The sequence below is a fragment of the Tachysurus vachellii genome, chromosome 7 (genome assembly GCF_030014155.1).
Source record: "Tachysurus vachellii isolate PV-2020 chromosome 7, HZAU_Pvac_v1, whole genome shotgun sequence".
In the NCBI taxonomy this organism is placed as follows: Eukaryota; Metazoa; Chordata; class Actinopteri; order Siluriformes; family Bagridae; genus Tachysurus; species Tachysurus vachellii.
Window position 1 is genome coordinate 8,125,972 of NC_083466.1, and position 18,816 is coordinate 8,144,787.

At 41.2% G+C, this 18,816-nt stretch overlaps 1 protein-coding gene across 4 annotated transcripts in view; it reads right to left on the reverse strand.

The window, feature by feature from the left end:
- asap1a (ArfGAP with SH3 domain, ankyrin repeat and PH domain 1a) overlaps positions 1–18,816 on the reverse strand; it is a 68,932-nt gene that overhangs the window by 41,599 nt on the left and 8,517 nt on the right. Inside the window, exon 1 of one of the 4 annotated variants that reach the window (XM_060873997.1) lies at positions 4,253–4,320. The exons of the other annotated variants lie outside the window; for them this stretch is intronic. Coding sequence (XP_060729980.1) covers positions 4,253–4,279 — 27 coding nt within the window. The 5' untranslated portion in view covers positions 4,280–4,320. Of the gene's footprint in view, positions 1–4,252; positions 4,321–18,816 lie in introns of those variants that run through there. 4 annotated transcript variants of the gene reach the window in all.

Genomic DNA, 18,816 nt, shown 5'->3' on the forward strand with positions numbered 1-18,816 from the left:
ACACACTATTTCACGAACACAAGACCAATTATATTGGCACACCATCGTGGTCTTGGCCGGCTACCGTGAGGTGTGGTGAAGCTGTAGTGATAGAGAATGAAGCAATGAGAAGTCCTAGAGGAGAGAATGACAGAGTGACCTAGCAGGGGTCCTCACTATCCAGCTAATCAGCATCTGAGTGACAGTAATCAGGTCCATACTGCCATACTTGATCTCCTCATTACACACACATACTACTACAGTTGCCATGCCAACTTAAACTCAAAAAAATCCCAGTAAGATGATGCCTACTTTATGCCTCATGACACAGCGGAATGTATATACAGTATACACACATCTCATTTTATCTTATAATGAAGTTAGGAGCGTGTTGTAAACGTTTTAACAGTACACACGAGTCACATCTCTGCTGCTGTAGCTCTTTTTAGGTGTATACCCTCGTATTCACGTTAAAAAGTATTATTTCATAAGCAGGAGAAATATAACGTACGAAGCCGTGCTCCTTGGGGAACTTGGCTGTGCTCTCCATTGAAAACATATGTTTGGTTCCATTCATTAGCTTCACAAGAGCATGAGGTCATTTTCTACACTGAGGAGATGTTGACAGGACCAGCGCAAGACTTTCTCCAAATGTTGCTCAACAAAGCACGTAATGGATGAGTGCACAGGTATTCTCAAGTTAGCCTTTGTTTGGTCTCAAGAAAAAAATTCCAAATTCAACTGTATTAAAAACAATACTTAGGAATGTCTATATCCTAACTGATGTTACATTCAATCTGAATGTAAGACTATGTATTGATTCATTTGTAAACATGTAAATGAAGACACTCAAAAGCTCAACATTGTCCACTTGGGATGCACTGAAATTCAGAACCAAACATTTTTTAGATGCCGGAATATTTCATCCACTGGCTGAATAAATGATTATCAGTAGAAACACTGTTTATGCCCCTCATCACCACCATATGTGTTTGCTGAACCTCAACCAGAACATCCAAGCTGGTACCTCCAATGTAGTTAGAACAACCTCCAATCTCTCCAGTGCTTCATTCTGAGCTTCAATCAGCCACAAGAGCATGAGTGAGATCAGGCAGTGGTCAGGTGAGAAGGTTCAGGGTTTAGTCAGTGTTTCAGTTCATCCCAAAAGGTGTTCAACACTCAAGTTCATCCACTCTATCTTTGGCAAACCATAGGTTCCAAGGTTGCCCACAAATTATTACCACTGTATGGCCAATAATACCACTGTACGGCCAAAGATTTGTGGACACCAGACCTCAGAACCCGTGGTTTGCCAAAGATAGAGTGGATGAACTTGATCTACATTTATATCTTAGTTATTTTCCACTGAGCAATTGAGAATTAAGATCCTTGCTCAAAAAACCCAAGGGTAGCAGCATGGCAGTTGTGTGATTTGTGGGATCTGTCGTCCAACGTCCTCACCAGTGAGCTACCATTCCTCACCTTTAGTGTAACAACCGCCAAGGAGACCATATTAAATTTGATGCACCACATGGCATGCTTAATATGCAGAAAACAGAAAAGGCACTGCAGGCTTACTCATTTTAACAGGAGCCTTAAAACTACAAATTATGCCATGATCAAACTGCCTGTGTTGTCAAAGACGTTGGATTTCATACATTCCCTGAGCTCCTGGTTAAGACATTTCAGCCAGGATGGGTTTTATCATAGTCCTCGAGTGAGGCAACACGTGGAAATAATAACAGTAACCGAAAAAAACTGGATCAACATCCAGCAAAAGAAAAAAAACAACTTCCTATTGATGTTTGCTAAACAAAACGTGTCATTTGGTACGTGTGGCGATGTAACGGCCGGCGTGATACAGAGGTCAGGCGGTACACAGAAAACAGACAATGTTTTCAAAATCAGAAACACACGAGTCTGTAGAAACAGCAACAAAACCAGTAAGTCATTTTCATGTCACATCTACTAGTGACGGACTGAACTGAAAACGTTTACTAAAAACTTCTGAAAAACTCAGAACCTTATTTGTTTGTAATTTTTTTTAAATTCATTATTAATTCAACATCATCAGCAGCATCTCATACGATTACCTGAATTATAATCATTCATATTTCTTATGTTAAATACGTATTAGATAATAAACAGCGCCGACAACAAATTAATTAATAAAACAGACCCGTTTTTTTTTTTTTAGAAAGGTCTTATCTATACTCTTGAACGAAACAAACAACAATAATAATAATAACAATAATAATAATAATTTATGTCATTATATGTGATATAAAGTCAGCAGAAAAGGCAATGAAATCAGACATGATCTATTTTCAGAATTCTGACCCATAATGTAATGTCTATGCTGACGTACTGATTGGAGTTCATTCTTCTTGTCCTGGTTACAGGAGTCAGTTCTGTAAACTGTGACTTTTGTAACGGACATCATACGGACGGCAAGTGAAATGTTTTGAATATGTGACAGCGAGCATGTCCTCTGTTCTCCTTATTCCTTTTGTAACGCGAACCCACCAGCCAAGCAGAACAAGTAGAGAACAATCTACCAAAATAAAGTTGGAGACAACTCTGTGTCAGTCAGAGCTTTTATTAGAAGAGCTTCAGTAAGACCTGCACTCTGCATCCGCCAGCCACCAGAGAAACACCACTCTCTCTCCCTCAATCACTTCTTCTTTCACTCTCTCCCACTTTTCCCTTCTATCTCTCTCTATTCCTCCCTCTTACTCTCTCCCTCTCTCCACTTCCTTCTCACTCTCCCCCTCTCTCTCTCTCTCACCCTAACCCTCTCCCTCTCTCTATTGCTTTCTCTGTCTCCTTCTGTTTGTCCCTCTCTCTCCCTCAGTCTCTTTCGCTCCCTCCCTCTCTCGCTCTCTCTCGCTCTCTCTTGCTCTCTGCAAAAATGGCACACTTTAATGGCTGTGTGTGGAAAGTGGAGTGTTTAATTCCAAGAAAAGTGCTGAGGCCAGAGTTTATTGGCTGTTCTGAGTCAGAGCTGAAGAACCACTCCGCTAACCTCCACAGCTTAAATCTGCCAAGGCGGCAGTAAGCAACACGTTTGTTTCGAACACTGACTACAAACACATCACAACTGAGACAATTATCACGCAAAACACTGAACCGAACTCAGAGCCCTTGTCGGAACCGACGGCACCAAGACACGCCAAAGCATCTGCAGACCCGCAGAACAAAACACAGGGTTCAGAGAAAAAAAGAGCAGTTCACTGTTTTAACGATGCTATGTTTATTACGTATCCATAGCAGCGGATGTTCTGATACTCAGCCCAGAATACTCAGTACTTCTTTAGTCCTTAAGATTTTACAGGCTCCGCTAAAGCCTAAATCATAACACACACACACCCCACCCACCCCAACACACACACACACACAACGGTCAGGTGGGAATTCCCCAGGAAGTTGAGGAAAGCCAGTGAATACCTGTGAAAAAAATTCTGGATGAATATCTTTTGCTTCCCTAAACACATGATTACATAAATAAATGCCTCGGCTAGAGAAGCCACTTCTGGCACAGATTTAGTTTCATTTCTAAAAAAAAAATAATGAAACTTTCTAGCCATAAATACATCCCAATGAACACACATACACACTCATTTGTATAGGCGGTGGCTAAACGGGTTAAGGCTCTGGGTGGCTGATTGAAGGATCGGGGTTCAAGCCCCAGCATTACCAAACTGCCACTGTTAGGCCCTTAGACCCATTCATTCATATATTCTGTAAATATAAATAGGAGAAGTAACATTCTGGTAAGACCAAGTCTTCATCAGGACTAAGAATAACCGTGAGGTTTTAATGGCGATTTTAAAGACCTGTGTTTGTTAACATGTTGATGGATTTGCAGCATCCTTAGTAACTTCCTGGTCAGGGCTTTTGGTGGTGCTTGAGAAGCTGTCAGAGGCAGTATTTACTGTACACACCATGATGACCGTGCTGGCATCACTTCCTCTGTTTGTTTTTAGGATGTTAGGTTGTTTCCAAGAATGTAAAGACACGTTTAAACTGAAGGGGGAAAAAATAATAAATAAATAAATAAATAAATAAATAAATAAATAAAAATAAAGAAGTTTAGGCCATACTTATGTTAAAGGCTTTGTGTTAGTGGAAGATTTTTCAGCAAACCAAAAAAACCTAAATAAATAAAACAAGGAGCCAGATGTGGAGCTCATGACATCAGCATTCTTTGTTCATTCTCAAGTCCAACCCTCAACCCAAAAATCAGAACAAGACACAAGTAGGTCATTCTTACCACACTCACAGCGTTCGCTCCTAACATAAACAGATTAGCTCATTTCACATGATAGGAATGAATAACGCTCGAGCGGCGTGCGGCGTGTCCGAGGATACAGACAGAAAAGCGCCTCAGAAGAGATCAAGCACAGCGGCAGTCAGGAGAAAAGAGGTGTATTTTTTAAACTGGCAGCGTCCTGAGGAAGCTCAGGCTAGGGCGGATTCAACAGAATCGCTCAAGATTCCACAGGAAATGTGTCCCAAAGGAATGCTTCATGCAGTCCTCAGCCTTTTCCTGAGAAACCATCAATTGCATAACCAGCATGTCCCAGACATCCGGGAATCACAAGTACAAGTATAGAAAGTGCGCTGAGCAAACAAGATCATCTCTCTTCTTTATTACGCAGGTCAAGTCTACTAAACGTTGGTTTCTACATTTAGCAAATAAATGAGGGATGAGGAAACACACAAGGAATGCAAGTTATATTGTTAGCACTTTAAACTATTCAAAAATTTACATATATATATTTACTTTGACATATTTTACCTGGACGATCACAAAGATCACTTAAGACTTTTGAGCTGCAAAATGAAGAATTGGTGAAATTTCAAGCACAGGCTCCATCTTCAGTGTGTCAAATGATTTTGCAATTTAAAAAACTGCAATTTTGAAGACCTGCAAGCTGGTCTAGATATGACAGTGTGTTGGTAGAGCGCTGTGATGGATTAGGTAACATTGCTGCCTCACGGGTTCGATCCTAAGCTCAAGTGACTCTCTGTGTGTAGATTATGTTCTTCCCATGTCTCCGTGGTTTATTCAGGCTTCTCTGGTTTTCTCACACCTCCCAAACACTGTTTACATTCAACTGATAATGCCCAAAGATCACCTTGCATGTCATAAGCTGTGTATTATTTCTCTCTCACACCCAGTGCTCATGGGATACATTCTGGAGCCACAGTAACCCGGTGTAGGAAAAACCTGACACTGCAGATGAATGAATGTATTCACAATGTAATAAAAACAAATCACTAACACCTTTACTACATGAATCTGAAGGCTTGTGCTGAGACTCGAAACCCAGTGGTGTGTCCTGCTTTACTACAAACAGTGGCGCTATTACATTTTCACGAACATCAGGTTTCACACGAGTGGCTTTCTACAGTCAGGTGCAGAACACGATGTAGCACATGGCAGCCTGGCAGGACTGCACACTGTACCAGTGACATGACAATAAGGTGAGAATGAGTCGACATGCTTAACACACACACACACACACACACACTTTGGCATGGCATCATATGCCAAACTGTGACCATTAATGAGGCACTTAATCCCTGTGTGCTCACAGGCTGCTGCAGTATAACACATTTCTGATCAGGATCATTCCAAATAGCAACCACTCCATCTACTGACACTGATTCAGCTGAAGACACTGTATCTACACACACACACACACGCATATATATAGACAGACAGATACTTAGTTAGATAGGGAATGAGAAACAGACAGACAGAAAGACAGAGACAAATAGACAGACAGAGACAGAACGTCAGACAGATAGTTAGTTAGGGAATCAGATAAACAGACAGAGATAGGAGATAGACAGACAGACAGAGAGAATCGGACAGACTGACTGACAGACTGACTGACACACAGGTAGAAAAGACAGACAGACAGACAGATAGACAGACAAACTGACTGACTGACAGACTGACAGACAGACAGACAGACAGACAGACAGACAGACAGACAGACTGACAGACAGACAGACTGACAGACAGACAGACTGACAGACTGACAGAGACTGGCAGAACAGATAGATGGAACAAATAGATAGACAATCAGAGAGAGAAAGTCAGACAGACAGACAGACAGACAGACAGACAGACAGAGACGGATACAGTCAGAAAGATAGACAGACAGATAGAGTGACAGACAGACAGACTGACTGACAGACTGACAGACTGACTGACAGACAGACAGACCGACAGACTGACTGACAGACTGACAGACAGACTGACAGACTGACAGACAGACTGACAGACTGACTGACAGACTGACAGACAGACTGACAGACAGACTGACAGACTGACTGACAGACTGACAGACAGACTGACAGACTGACTGACAGATTGACTGACAGACTGACTGACAGACTGACAGACAGACTGACTGACAGACAGACAGACTGACTGACAGATTGACTGACAGACTGACTGACTGACTGACAGACTGACTGAGACTGACTGACAGACTGACTGACAGACTGACTGACAGGTAGAAAAGACAGACAGACAGACTGACTGACAGACTGACTGACAGACTGACTGACAGACTGACTGACAGACTGACTGACAGGTAGAAAAGACAGACAGACAGACAGACAGACAGACTGACTGACAGACTGACTGACAGACTGACTGACAGACTGACTGACAGGTAGAAAAGACAGACAGACAGACAGACAGACAGACAGACAGACAGACAGACTGACTGACAGACTGACTGACAGACTGACTGACAGGTAGAAAAGACAGACAGACAGACTGACTGACAGACTGACTGACAGACAGAGACAGGCAGAACAGATAGATGGAACAAATAGATAGACAGTCAGACAGACAGACAGAGACAGATACAGTCAGAAAGATAGACAGACAGATAGAGTGACAGACAGACAGACAGACTTTTTTTTATTTAAAAAAAATTCTTTAATATTTAAAAGCCCTCTCTTGTGAAAAGATGAAAACTGACATGTCCTTAAGTGTCCACAGCACCTAGGACTGAAACTAACCATTTCCCCCAAATCTTTGACAGACATAAATGTGACTTATGTACAAACCATATAACTTTTCCACACTTTCACCCAAAGCGTTTAACATGTGAAACAGAATCTATTCCTTACGCAAGCGCTTGTTCAATGAACCAGCAGTTGCTCTCTTACAGTCAAGAGATTTAAACTTCAGACCATCTTGTCACTAGAGAATACCGCACCAGATGATCAGTTATACAGCGTTTACCCCGCTTTACCCCGTCTGCTCAGCCCTAATCTCCACATCAAATTTTAGACTACACTAATGTTTTTGTCCCCGAGTGTAGACCAAGGCAGACAAACGAGCCAGGCCGTGACAGCTCTTGAATGACAAGCATGCACCAAACACACACTTCAGTCACAGCTGAATGCAGCTCTGTCTGCTATTATTGTGCTGACAACAGGAGCAGCAAAGCCCTCTGGGTCTGCGCAGGCTGAGCGCTCGAGGGTCAGTGATGCAGCAGTCGGGCAGGATGAGATGTGAACTCTAGGGAGATTTAAAAAAAAAAAAAAGTCTCACATCTGTTCAACAGTCTCCTTCCATAAATTACATATAATACCACACACATCTGTATTAAAGGGATTATTTGTGTAAAAAAAGGGCTGATGCAATAGAAATTCTTGCTCTGCTCTAATGGTTTGTTTAAGGTCAAGTAACTTTGTGTTATTTTTCTAGCTATTGTGCAGATGTCATGAAAAAATGTAAAAATGTTAAAAAAAAATAGTGGGAAGATTATTGCAAATGACACCACTAATGATATTATGTATGAATAAAACAGACTAGATAGATCACTCCCTAGCTCTACCCAGCTCACTCTCTCTCCCTCGCGCTCTCCGGCTCACTCTCTCTCCCTTGCTCACTCTCTCGCTTTCTCCCCCGTCACTCTTCCCCTGTCATTCCCCCTCACTCTCCTACTCACTCACTCACTCACTCTCCCACTCACTCACTCACTCTCCTACTCACTCACTCACTCTCCCACTCACTCACTCACTCACTCACTCACTCTCCCACTCACTCACTCACTCTCCCACTCACTCACTCACTCACTTTCTCGCTCTCCCACTCACTCACTCACTCACTTTCTCGCTCTCCCACTCACTCACTCACTTTCTCGCTCTCCCACTCACTCACTCACTTTCTCGCTCTCCCACTCACTCACTCACTTTCTCGCTCTCCCACTCACTCACTCACTTTCTCGCTCTCCCACTCACTCACTCACTTTCTCGCTCTCCCCCTCACTCACTCACTTTCTCGCTCTCCCACTCACTCACTTTCTCGCTCTCCCACACACTCACTCACTTTCCCGCTCTCCCACTCACTTTCCCGCTCTCCCACTCACTTTCCCGCTCTCCCACTCACTTTCCCGCTCTCCCACTCACTTTCTCGCTCTCCCACTCACTTTCTCGCTCTCCCACTCACTTTCTCGCTCTCCCACTCACTTTCTCGCTCTCCCACTCACTTTCTCGCTCTCCCACTCACTCACTCACTCACTTTCTCGCTCTCCCACTCACTCACTCACTTTCTCGCTCTCCCACTCACTCACTCACTTTCTCGCTCTCCCACTCACTCACTCACTCACTTTCTCGCTCTCCCACTCACTCACTCACTTTCCCGCTCTCCCACTCACTCACTCACTTTCCCGCTCTCCCACTCACTCACTCACTTTCCCGCTCTCCCACTCACTCACTCACTTTCCCGCTCTCCCACTCACTCACTCACTCACTTTCTCGCTCTCCCACTCACTCACTCACTTTCTCGCTCTCCCACTCACTCACTCACTTTCTCGCTCTCCCACTCACTCACTCACTCACTTTCTCGCTCTCCCACTCACTCACTCACTTTCTCGCTCTCCCACTTTCTCGCTCTCCCACTCACTCACTCACTCACTTTCTCGCTCTCCCACTTTCTCGCTCTCCCACTCACTCACTCACTCACTTTCTCGCTCTCCCACTCACTCACTCACTTTCTCGCTCTCCCACTCACTCACTCACTTTCTCGCTCTCCCACTCACTCACTCACTTTCCCGCTCTCCCACTCACTCACTCTTTCCCGCTCTCCCACTCACTCACTCTTTCTCTCCCTCTCTCACATTTCCTGAGCAGTCACCAATGCCAACTGAGTAAATGTTTTTCTGTCTATAGAGACGTTTTTTCAGAAAATGTCTCAAATCTAGAATTTTACAAATAGGTTAATTTGAATGGTTTTGAAAACTAGAAAGTTGTTCAAAATGATGTTTCTTTCCTTTACTCCGCTGCACCAAATAAGAGAAGCAAAAAGGAAAGTCTGTGTCAGCACGTCAACACCATCTGTAGCCACAATTATTTTGGAAAGGCAAAAAAGATGAACAAACGACATAGCCAAAAGGATAAAGTGTAACTAAAATAACAACAGAATTCAATGCCTTGAAAGACAAACTGTTTTCTGTTGTCTGGGATATTAAATTTAATAGATTAATGGAGTACACTAAGCCTTGTCCAAGACTTCTCAACGTTGTTGCCTTGGGACGCCATTTAACTGCAGTTTTTGTTTTCAGCATGCTGAAAGTGAACATACAATCAGATCAGAATTTCACCTTCCATTTTTATTTACATTTATATCTAGCTGCTTTGGTGACACACCACCCAATCACTAATTGAGCAAAAGTATTAGAACAGATATTTACTTTAAGACTAACACCTACTATTCGGTTGCCACTAACTTCACCAAACTGCTTGCATTTCACTTCTTTTGTGATGATTTGCCAGGCTTGTAGTACAGTTGCTTCTCATACGGCTTAAGCTCCGGTGATCGACTAATCCAGTCTAAATCCTTCACTTTTCCCCCGATGAAGTGTTGGCGGTGTGTTTAGGTTCATTGTCTTGCTGCATAAGAAATTAAAATCAATTAGCCTGAAATATCAGACAGCATGTTTGTGTAGACTTCTGAATTCATTCTTCTGCTATCATCAGAAGTTACATCATCAATAAACATTAGTGAGAACGTTCCAGAAGCAGCCATTCAAGCCCAAGCCATGATACTAACTCCACAATGCTTGACCCATGAGTTTACCAGTTCTGGATCATTTCTCCATGCTTTGGCCTTTCCATAATCTTGTTAGAGGTTAATCTTGGTTCATTCTGGATCATTTGTGTATTTCTTTGTGATTTTCAACTTGGCCTTCAGTTTCTTTCTGCCAATGTGTGGTTTACATCTTGATATGGTATGGTCTCTATAGGTCTTCAAATAGTGGACTTCAAATGGTTCTCCCCTGCTCTGTGGACGTTTTTGGTGAGGTCACTGACCTTTTTGGGGTTTTTCCTTCACAGATGTCACAATATTTGTGTCATCACCTGCTGTTGTTTTCCTTTGCTGTGTGCTTATTTTTCAAGACATTCCAATTTGTATTGGTTATACCCAGTGCTTGTGCAATGTCTCTGATCGTCGTCTTCAAGTCGAAAATGATTTGCTCTTCTTTAACAGACATCGCTCTGGTCTTTATGCTCGTTTATCCTTTCTAACAACAAATCACATTTTCACAGGTGTAACCCAATAGAGATTCAGAACAGTTTACTGTTTAAACAAGCAATCTAACACGACACACCTGGGCAAGAAGAAACATCAGTCAGTCATCGGTTCCAATATTCCGATCACTTGAATAAATGGGTGGGTTTAAACAATAGGACATGTGCCAAGTTGTTTAACACGTTTAGATGCCAAGGTCAGGAAATAAAGGCAGATCTTTATTTGGCTCATATTAAAGGTGGGGTCTCCGTTGTTTGAGAATTGCTTCAGAAAACAAAACAAAAACAAAACTAACATGTAGCCAATGAGCAGGAAGGGGCATGACATTAGCAGAAAGCAGTTTTAACATTGACATGGAGGATAGAAACAAAGAAAGAAAGCGAAGAAAGTCTTACGATAAGGCAAGTGGCAGGACCCGTATTAATATAGGATCAGCTTTCCAGCGCTGGAGAGAACTGAACGTCTTCCGCGTGAAACGGAGATAAACCTTTCACGGTACAACACACAGTACTACAAAAACACATTTGTATTACCATAGTATTACTCATTGAGGTCATTTATTGATAAAAATATACGGTCAGTTGCCCCAACAGGTTCTGCTATAATACTTGGGTTATACTTGTCTGGTGTATGTGTGGGGTGGAGCTATCAAAACAGGGGTTTTGATTTGTTAACCCATTTGGGTTAGGGGCGTGTGTTACTCCCCTCGAGTTGATAAAAAAGGCTCAGGTCGTTCTTGGTTTTTAACAGACATTTATTTTGGACAAGTCTTCAACATGTCTTGTAGCCTTATGCTCCAATAATGCCGAAAATGCCACAATGCCAAGATGCGAAAATGCCAAAATGCCGTCAGAACTACAGAAGGACATACATAACTTAAATAAAGTGCACATTCAATAAGTCAGAAAATACACTTAAATTGGCTAATTATACATAAACACATACCTCATTGGCCTCTCTAACTCAAGAGGAATAAACTTGAAGGTTAACAATGTCTTCTTCTTTAAACCAAAAAGCAGCAATAAACTTAACACGTCTTACAAGTGCAACTTGTATGGACATTAGCGCGTACCTCGTGCGTCTTTTCTGCATTTAGCGCCCCCCGGGAGTGATCCCTCTCACCCTTCTATGGTTTTAACTAAGAACATAAATAAATTAACAGAAACAAAAATATATTCCTGTTTTATTCTAATTATTATTTGAACATTTTAACCATTTATTTACTTAAAACTGTAAAGTGCATATATTATGAACTGAATATGCATATATAATGAGAGTTGCCTCTAGCGGCAGCTACAGCGTGTTTGTTTTGGCGATTTCAAATGTCAACATCGGCTTTCAAACAACGGAGACCCCACCTTTAATCTTATGATCTCAGATCCGAAGGTCTTTAGCGTATATCAAAAGAAATTCTTGCCGTTCTGATACTTTTTGGAGAACGTACTCTCTACCCTTTGTGCTAACAAAGTAGGAAGAGTGCTGGTTTTAAAAGACTTTTAGCTAAAGTGGAAGTGATGAGTGCCAGGCACATACTGCTTTCTGTTAATGAGGAGCTGCTATTCTCAATCATAATGCAACTTAAAGCAGCTAATGGCACAGTCTATTAGAGCTTAATGGCATAGAGATCTATTAAGATTCGAAGGCTGTGTCCTTGCTCTAATGCTGCACTGCTTAAATGCTCAAATATCCACTGGCTAGCTGCATGGAGCAAACATCTGTTCCTGGGCATTGGGGATAGGCATCTCCAGGAACTGTGTGTGAATCACTGCTTCTCTGATGGAGCCTGAGCATCTCACAATGTCAGTCAGACTGTATTTGACTTTCACATTTCTTACAACAAAAAAAAAAAAAAAAAAAAAAAAAAAAAAAAAAAGACTTTGATGAAGTTCAGTTCTGCCTACAGGGATATAATCCAACCTACTTAGAACAGTTTTAATCAGGTGCATTTGAGCGTATATTCGATGTCTATACTATGGCAGGCTTTGCTGCAGTGCAGAATATTTCAGCATGTCCTTGTAGGAGAGTTTTAGGCAGCACCCATATCACACTGCGCACAGTCACTCTGCAGACAGAGGATTATCAACTCTGGCAGCCTTCCCTAAGAGGACTTCCTCTCACCCTGGTGCTCTAAGCACTGGACTTTTAAAATATAGGCAATAATGACAGCAAAGAAAATACAATATAACAGCAGGCTTTAACAGAGTTCATTCAGCTTTAAGAATCTGAAAGAAAAGCGTTCGTGAAAGTGGTGAATGAGTCCGGTGACTCCAGTCTATGCCCTGTGCCATGTTTTCAGCAGGCTGTCTATACATCGACAGTGCCATCTGTTCCTCGTATTCAAACGGGGGAACAGGGAATGCGAGCAATGCCATGGAAACTATTATCACGCATGGTACAGGGGATTAGGACAGAAAGAACAGACAGAATGGGGCCGGAACAGATGGAGGTCGAGACGAGCAGGAACAGAAGAAACGGCCAGGTGTAGTGTCCAACAAGTCAGACACAAGGACTGGATCGTTTTTTGTAGACGCAATGACTGGTAACGACAAAACAACATATACTACAGCACTTTAAGTACCAAACTGCAATCATCCTGAGATCTATACATTTTATACAATCCTTTAAACGATCTAAACAACAAAAGGGTATTGTGGATATGAATCCTATGCCAGGAATGCTGGGTGTGAGGCGGGAATACGCCCTAAGACACCACACACACACACACACACACACAATGACATTAAATCCCACAAAGAGCAATCCAGTCTTCATCAGTCCATTTACTGGCATGTTTTTTGAGTGGAGGGATCCAGAACCCTGTGGAAACCCATGTAGAACATGGACAGGACCTCCACACAGATACCTAGCCAAGCTCAGGAGAGACCCAGGAAACTGTGAGCCGACACCAGTGCCAGAGTAACACTTTAGGAGCCATTTAAAGTGTTGTGATTGTTACGATGCCACCGAAGCCATCGCATAATCGCTAGCTCTAATCTCAATAAGTGATATAACAGTGATGCTCCAAGCTGAAGGCAGCCAATTGAACTCAAATACAAAATACAGCGTGGGTTTACAAGCAATAATAAAAAATAATAAAAATAAAAAACAGTCCAGATTGCATTTTGTACTAAGTGCTGATACTGAGTACTGGATCAGTGTGTTCCTGCTTGTTTTGATGTTAGTGAAAGCAAAGCCGCCAGAAAAGAAGGGGGAAGGGGGGAGCAGAATTGCATGGGGACACCCACAGCAAAAAAACAGGGCTGACTCATCTACATGACTGTGCCATGACTCCGAGAGCAAATGTGTTTTACTTATTTACACGCGTGCTGCTGTCACAAGCTGCGCAACAAAAAAAAAAATAGCACAAGCGGCTTCGACTGTTAAGTATGGAAGAATGCGCAACATGTGAGTGTGTAGTTTTAGGCAAATAATCAGCGATGGGTTGATGTATGAACTAACAGAATACAGAGTCAGTGGATTATTGTTCTATAACAGCACATCCCATAATGTTTTATTGCACTTATATCACACCACATCAAACTAATCTACAGCTACAAGGATTTATTCTCAACAGCCTCTAAGTTAATTCATAGAAAAAAAATGCTTTTCTTGATATGTTGCTAAGAAACTACAAAGCCATCCATCCTGAAGACTTTTACTGTGTCTAAAAAAAGGCTACAGCTCGCCTTCGACTGTTTTAAAGCACTGAGATCGGATACAAAGTCTATAACGTAAATGGAATATAAATACGTTTGAAATCTAATTATGAGGAGTGGCTCCCATGACAAATAGCTCCAACAGAAAAAAGTGTTCACCCAGTCGTCAGGAGATCGCAAGTTCAAATCCAGGCGTAAGGATCCAAGAGAACAAAAAAGTCAGGATGCCATGATTTGTTCCATACTCAATTGATACCAGTCAGTCAAGTGGTCTCTAAGGTCATGTTTGAGAAACAGGGTTTTTCCTACATTGAAATTTTTTTGGCGGCCACCAAAAAATTTTTTTTTGTTTTGATCTATAAGTGGGTTTTGTGAGTGAAGCAGGTTACTGACGGAGTGACGGAGAGAACGATGTCCCCCCCCCCGGATTCGATGTATAACAAATCATTACTTCTTAGAAGAACATACACATCTGAAATGAGAAAGTGTGCTTACCCCATTTAGCGAGAGTGTTTAGTAAAATTTAGCCTTAATAATCCACAGTATGTATAGGCCTATGACAATGTGTAGTAAATTACCTATAAAATCATTTAGTTTAAAGTTAGACTGGAGTGAGATGAAACTAGATCAAAGCACAAAGCAAGCTGTTGCTAGCTAGCTGCTAATTTTTAATTGATATGATTATACTAAAATGAAAAAGGACCAACATTTAGACATATGCTGTAAAGTTTCTGTGGACGGGCCCCATCAGGATGGAATCGACTACAGAGATCTTGTAAAAAGGTTCTACAGTGTTAATAAAAAGAGACGAGTTAAATGTTCATCTGCAGGTTGTGATACCTGTAAATAGATAAATTGTGATACCTTTGACATTTCAAATACACTTTTGGTAGCGAAATCACAATCTGTTTCTTTGTATTTATTTAAATTTAACATTTATTGTCAATATTGGGCTTGCGGATCATGTGGGTACTAGGGTACTCTTTGCTGTGTTTGGATGACCACCGAAGACCAATTTTGACCCAGAAAAAAACCTGAGAAAGAGGGTAGAATGTGTTCCCTCAGAGTGTGTTTAATAGCATGTAGTGTACTGGTTCTTAGTCTTTATCCTCCCTGGTTGGTATCTGTCATATGATAGAAGAGAGCTGGATGATGGGTGGGAAATATTAGGTGAACAAATAGGGGAGAAAAAAGTTTTGGGGGGAAATACAACTTCTGACCAATCAGAACAAAGCATTCAACTGCATAGGCGTATGAAATGATGTTCCATGACACAACACTTTGATTAAAAAAAAGAAGGCTGACAATTTAACCCTCTGACTGCTCATCTGAAACACTAGCTCGGTGAAAGGCGAGTCATTGTGGTCTCCCAGCATGCCAATGAAAGATAAGCCACCTGCTATCGAGGATAAGGACCCGACAGACTGCACACAGGAGAAACCAAATACCATCATATGGAACTCAAACCGACTTCAAAAAAAAACCTCTACAGAGTGACTAAGCATCAAAACCAGCATGGAAAATCACTGAGAGAAAAAAAAAAAAATACACAAAGGCCTGCGAGTTAACATCTGTGAGAGGCAAATATCTGGTGCAAACAACACTTATGAATTAACATTTTTAGTCCCACCCACACGTTTACTATTGACTCACAAGGTCGAGGCTCACGAGTTGTGGCCAAAGTTCACCTGCGTAAAATCTGTGCCCTTTCCCCTTCAGTGAATGGCTGTTTCTCCTGGAGGTATTTAAATTAGCATTTAGTTTCCTCTTTTTTTTGTGTTCAGGCGATTCCCATGTAACCATACAGCTGGTCCGTAAATATTGGCACCCCGTTTCCTAATTCTCAGTAAACTATTAGCCTACATTCCCTCAATAATTCGCTATATCACCCATAGTGTACTGTTAAATCCAGTCTGAACCGGGTTCTGAACCAACTACCACAGTGCATAGACATTTCCTTAAAACTAAGGAATGTCAGAATAGCTAACTTATAAAGGAAGAGAAACTGTATTAGTGATTACTGAATGCAACATGTATTTAATAGTGTTGTACTTGTCATACTTCCATTTTACTATGGTTTCAGTTTGCTTGGTTATTTATAACTTCCTAATTGTTTATCCACCAGCAGGTCAGAACACTATTGAGTCTGGTGTCTGCTATCACGGTTGCCCCATGTGGTGCTCTTTATATTCTATACCAGGGGTGGCCAACCAGTCAGAGACCAAGAGCCACATTTTTTTCTGTGTTACCACAAAAAGCCACATCATACACATGGGCACACATGAACATCACCTTTTTTCCCTGCCATTTTGAGAGCAAACTTGACACAAATTGTTTACTTAAATGATCTTGCTCCTACTGGGAAACATTGAGGTATTTTCATCCCACTCACATGCGCGTTTGACAAAAATACCGTATTGAACTCAAGCGACGCGAACACACACATTAAAAAAGACACAAATACAAACTTTGAAATGAACGTAAGAGCCGCATGAAACCGGGCAAAGAGCCACATGCGGCTCGGGAGCCGCGGGTTGTCCACCCCTGTTCTATACGGTACAAAAAGTAAAATAATCAACTTAGTGAGTGAGGGAGTGATTTTAGATATAGCATGCTGGAGCCATGTGATCTAAAGCAATAAATCATTGAGGATGATGTAATACATCAAGCTTGTTTTATTTATACCCTTATTACTAGTATGTGGATGAGTCATTCTAGTGGAGCACCATCCAAATCAGCAGACATCATTATTCCCTCATCTGATTTGGTTTCATTCATTTCATAGAGCTAATGTTTCTCCCAGTGACTCACTGGGTGTTTATTCTCGCTATGTTTAGCTTGTTGTAAATATTAAAAAATAAATAAATAAATAAGATATTTTAATCCCTGTCACATGACCACTCATATCTGTCATCAGGAGATGCAAAGAAATTATGTGTATCTACTTCCATAGCTATTATTTACCATGTTAATTTTAGAATTTGTAATATAGAGTGAGATTGCTGGTCAGATGCCTGGCTTGAACGAACGCACTGTCCTTCACCCGGAGTTATGTGCTTCTCAAATTTATACCTGGCTTATATGTTGATGCAAACCAGAATTTTTTGTCTTCAACAATGCCACACACTATTCCTGTGTTGGGAAAAAAACGAAATGTAACGATACCAAAAGTAATATAACAAAACATAAGTCATTGGGAAACCTGCTGTGAAAAAAGTGTCAAAAGAGTTGGAGGGTGAATTGGCTGAGATTCTCCTGGACAGGCAACGCAATCATTACTAAATGTCAACTACATGCTTTGGATACATGACTGCTGTAACAAATCAACAAGCTCTCTGGCATGTCAAGATTGTGTTCATATTTGACTTTGTAATACTTGGCCAAGTACAATAAGACAATAAAATTGTAATTCCCAAGCAACCGTGGAGCAACTCGGCCTGATTCTGGAAAGTGAGGCGGTCTCCAGGAGTAGAGCCGAATATCATTAGAATAGTTAGCTTTTATTCACAATTGTGATGACCACATCTGCCTGCCCTCAGAAACCCGAACAAGTCTGTTTACAACAGGGTTGTCATGGAAACATTGTTCTTCCTGAATATGCTGGTTTCCTATTTCCCTAGTCATTATTTATCTTGCCTTTTAGTCATCAAGCAGTTCCTCCCTGATTTCTGGATCACAGAAATTATCGGAATTATGCAGGATATTCTGAGGAAATTAAAAAATTTACACAGATTTGGGCCAAGGTACGTTGTGTGATATACGTTATCACAACATGAGTGAGCTGTAACATAAAGTAACTACGTACTAAGTGTATTCACTTGTAGGAGTTTGAGAGAAGAATCCTGTGTTTGCAGTTTTACCAGTTCAAGTAGTTTTCCACAACTTTTAAATTGCAAATTTAAGCAAAAAAAAAAAATCAAGCAAAAACCCCTGGAAATCTGCAAAATCTTGACGTGCCTGATGAAATTAAAATTAAACCCCAGTCTAATTACATTTTTACAAAAAGATCCCTTTGTAAATTATGTAATAAATGAATGCCTTAGCCTTCATCTTTCCTTATTTTTCTTAGTATTTTCAATCTCTGGGTAATATTAGCCATTGGTTTTACAAATTATTTGAAATGTTCTAGTCTTTCTAGTTCTTTAATCTGTTTCTAAAATAAGCAATCATCATCATCTGTCAAGCGTTTACATGTGATTACATGTCAAACCTTATTATGGAGTAAAACACAACTACAGCGATCTTGTAGGTTTAAAGTTCCACCCGTTGGACCTTCAAGTCAATTATTTTTCATGTGCTTCACCATAATGTACATTCGTGAAGTTAGACAAAACAGTGACTTAAATGTTGTTTCAAAATCACCAGCATTTTGAGATGATATGATAAACAGTGGGGAACATCTACTACTTTAGCTTGAATAATATTTCTGCATTGGCCCAACCTTCTTCCAACCTATACAGCACTGCCACTGAAGGATAAATCCAGCTTGATCAGCAGTGACGTAAAAGGACACCAAACCCAGGTCCAAGCATGCTAACAGACAGGCAGTGGCTCCATCAGACTACTCACACAGTGGAATAAAGGCCCTGTGCTTTTGTCCTTACAGGTCAG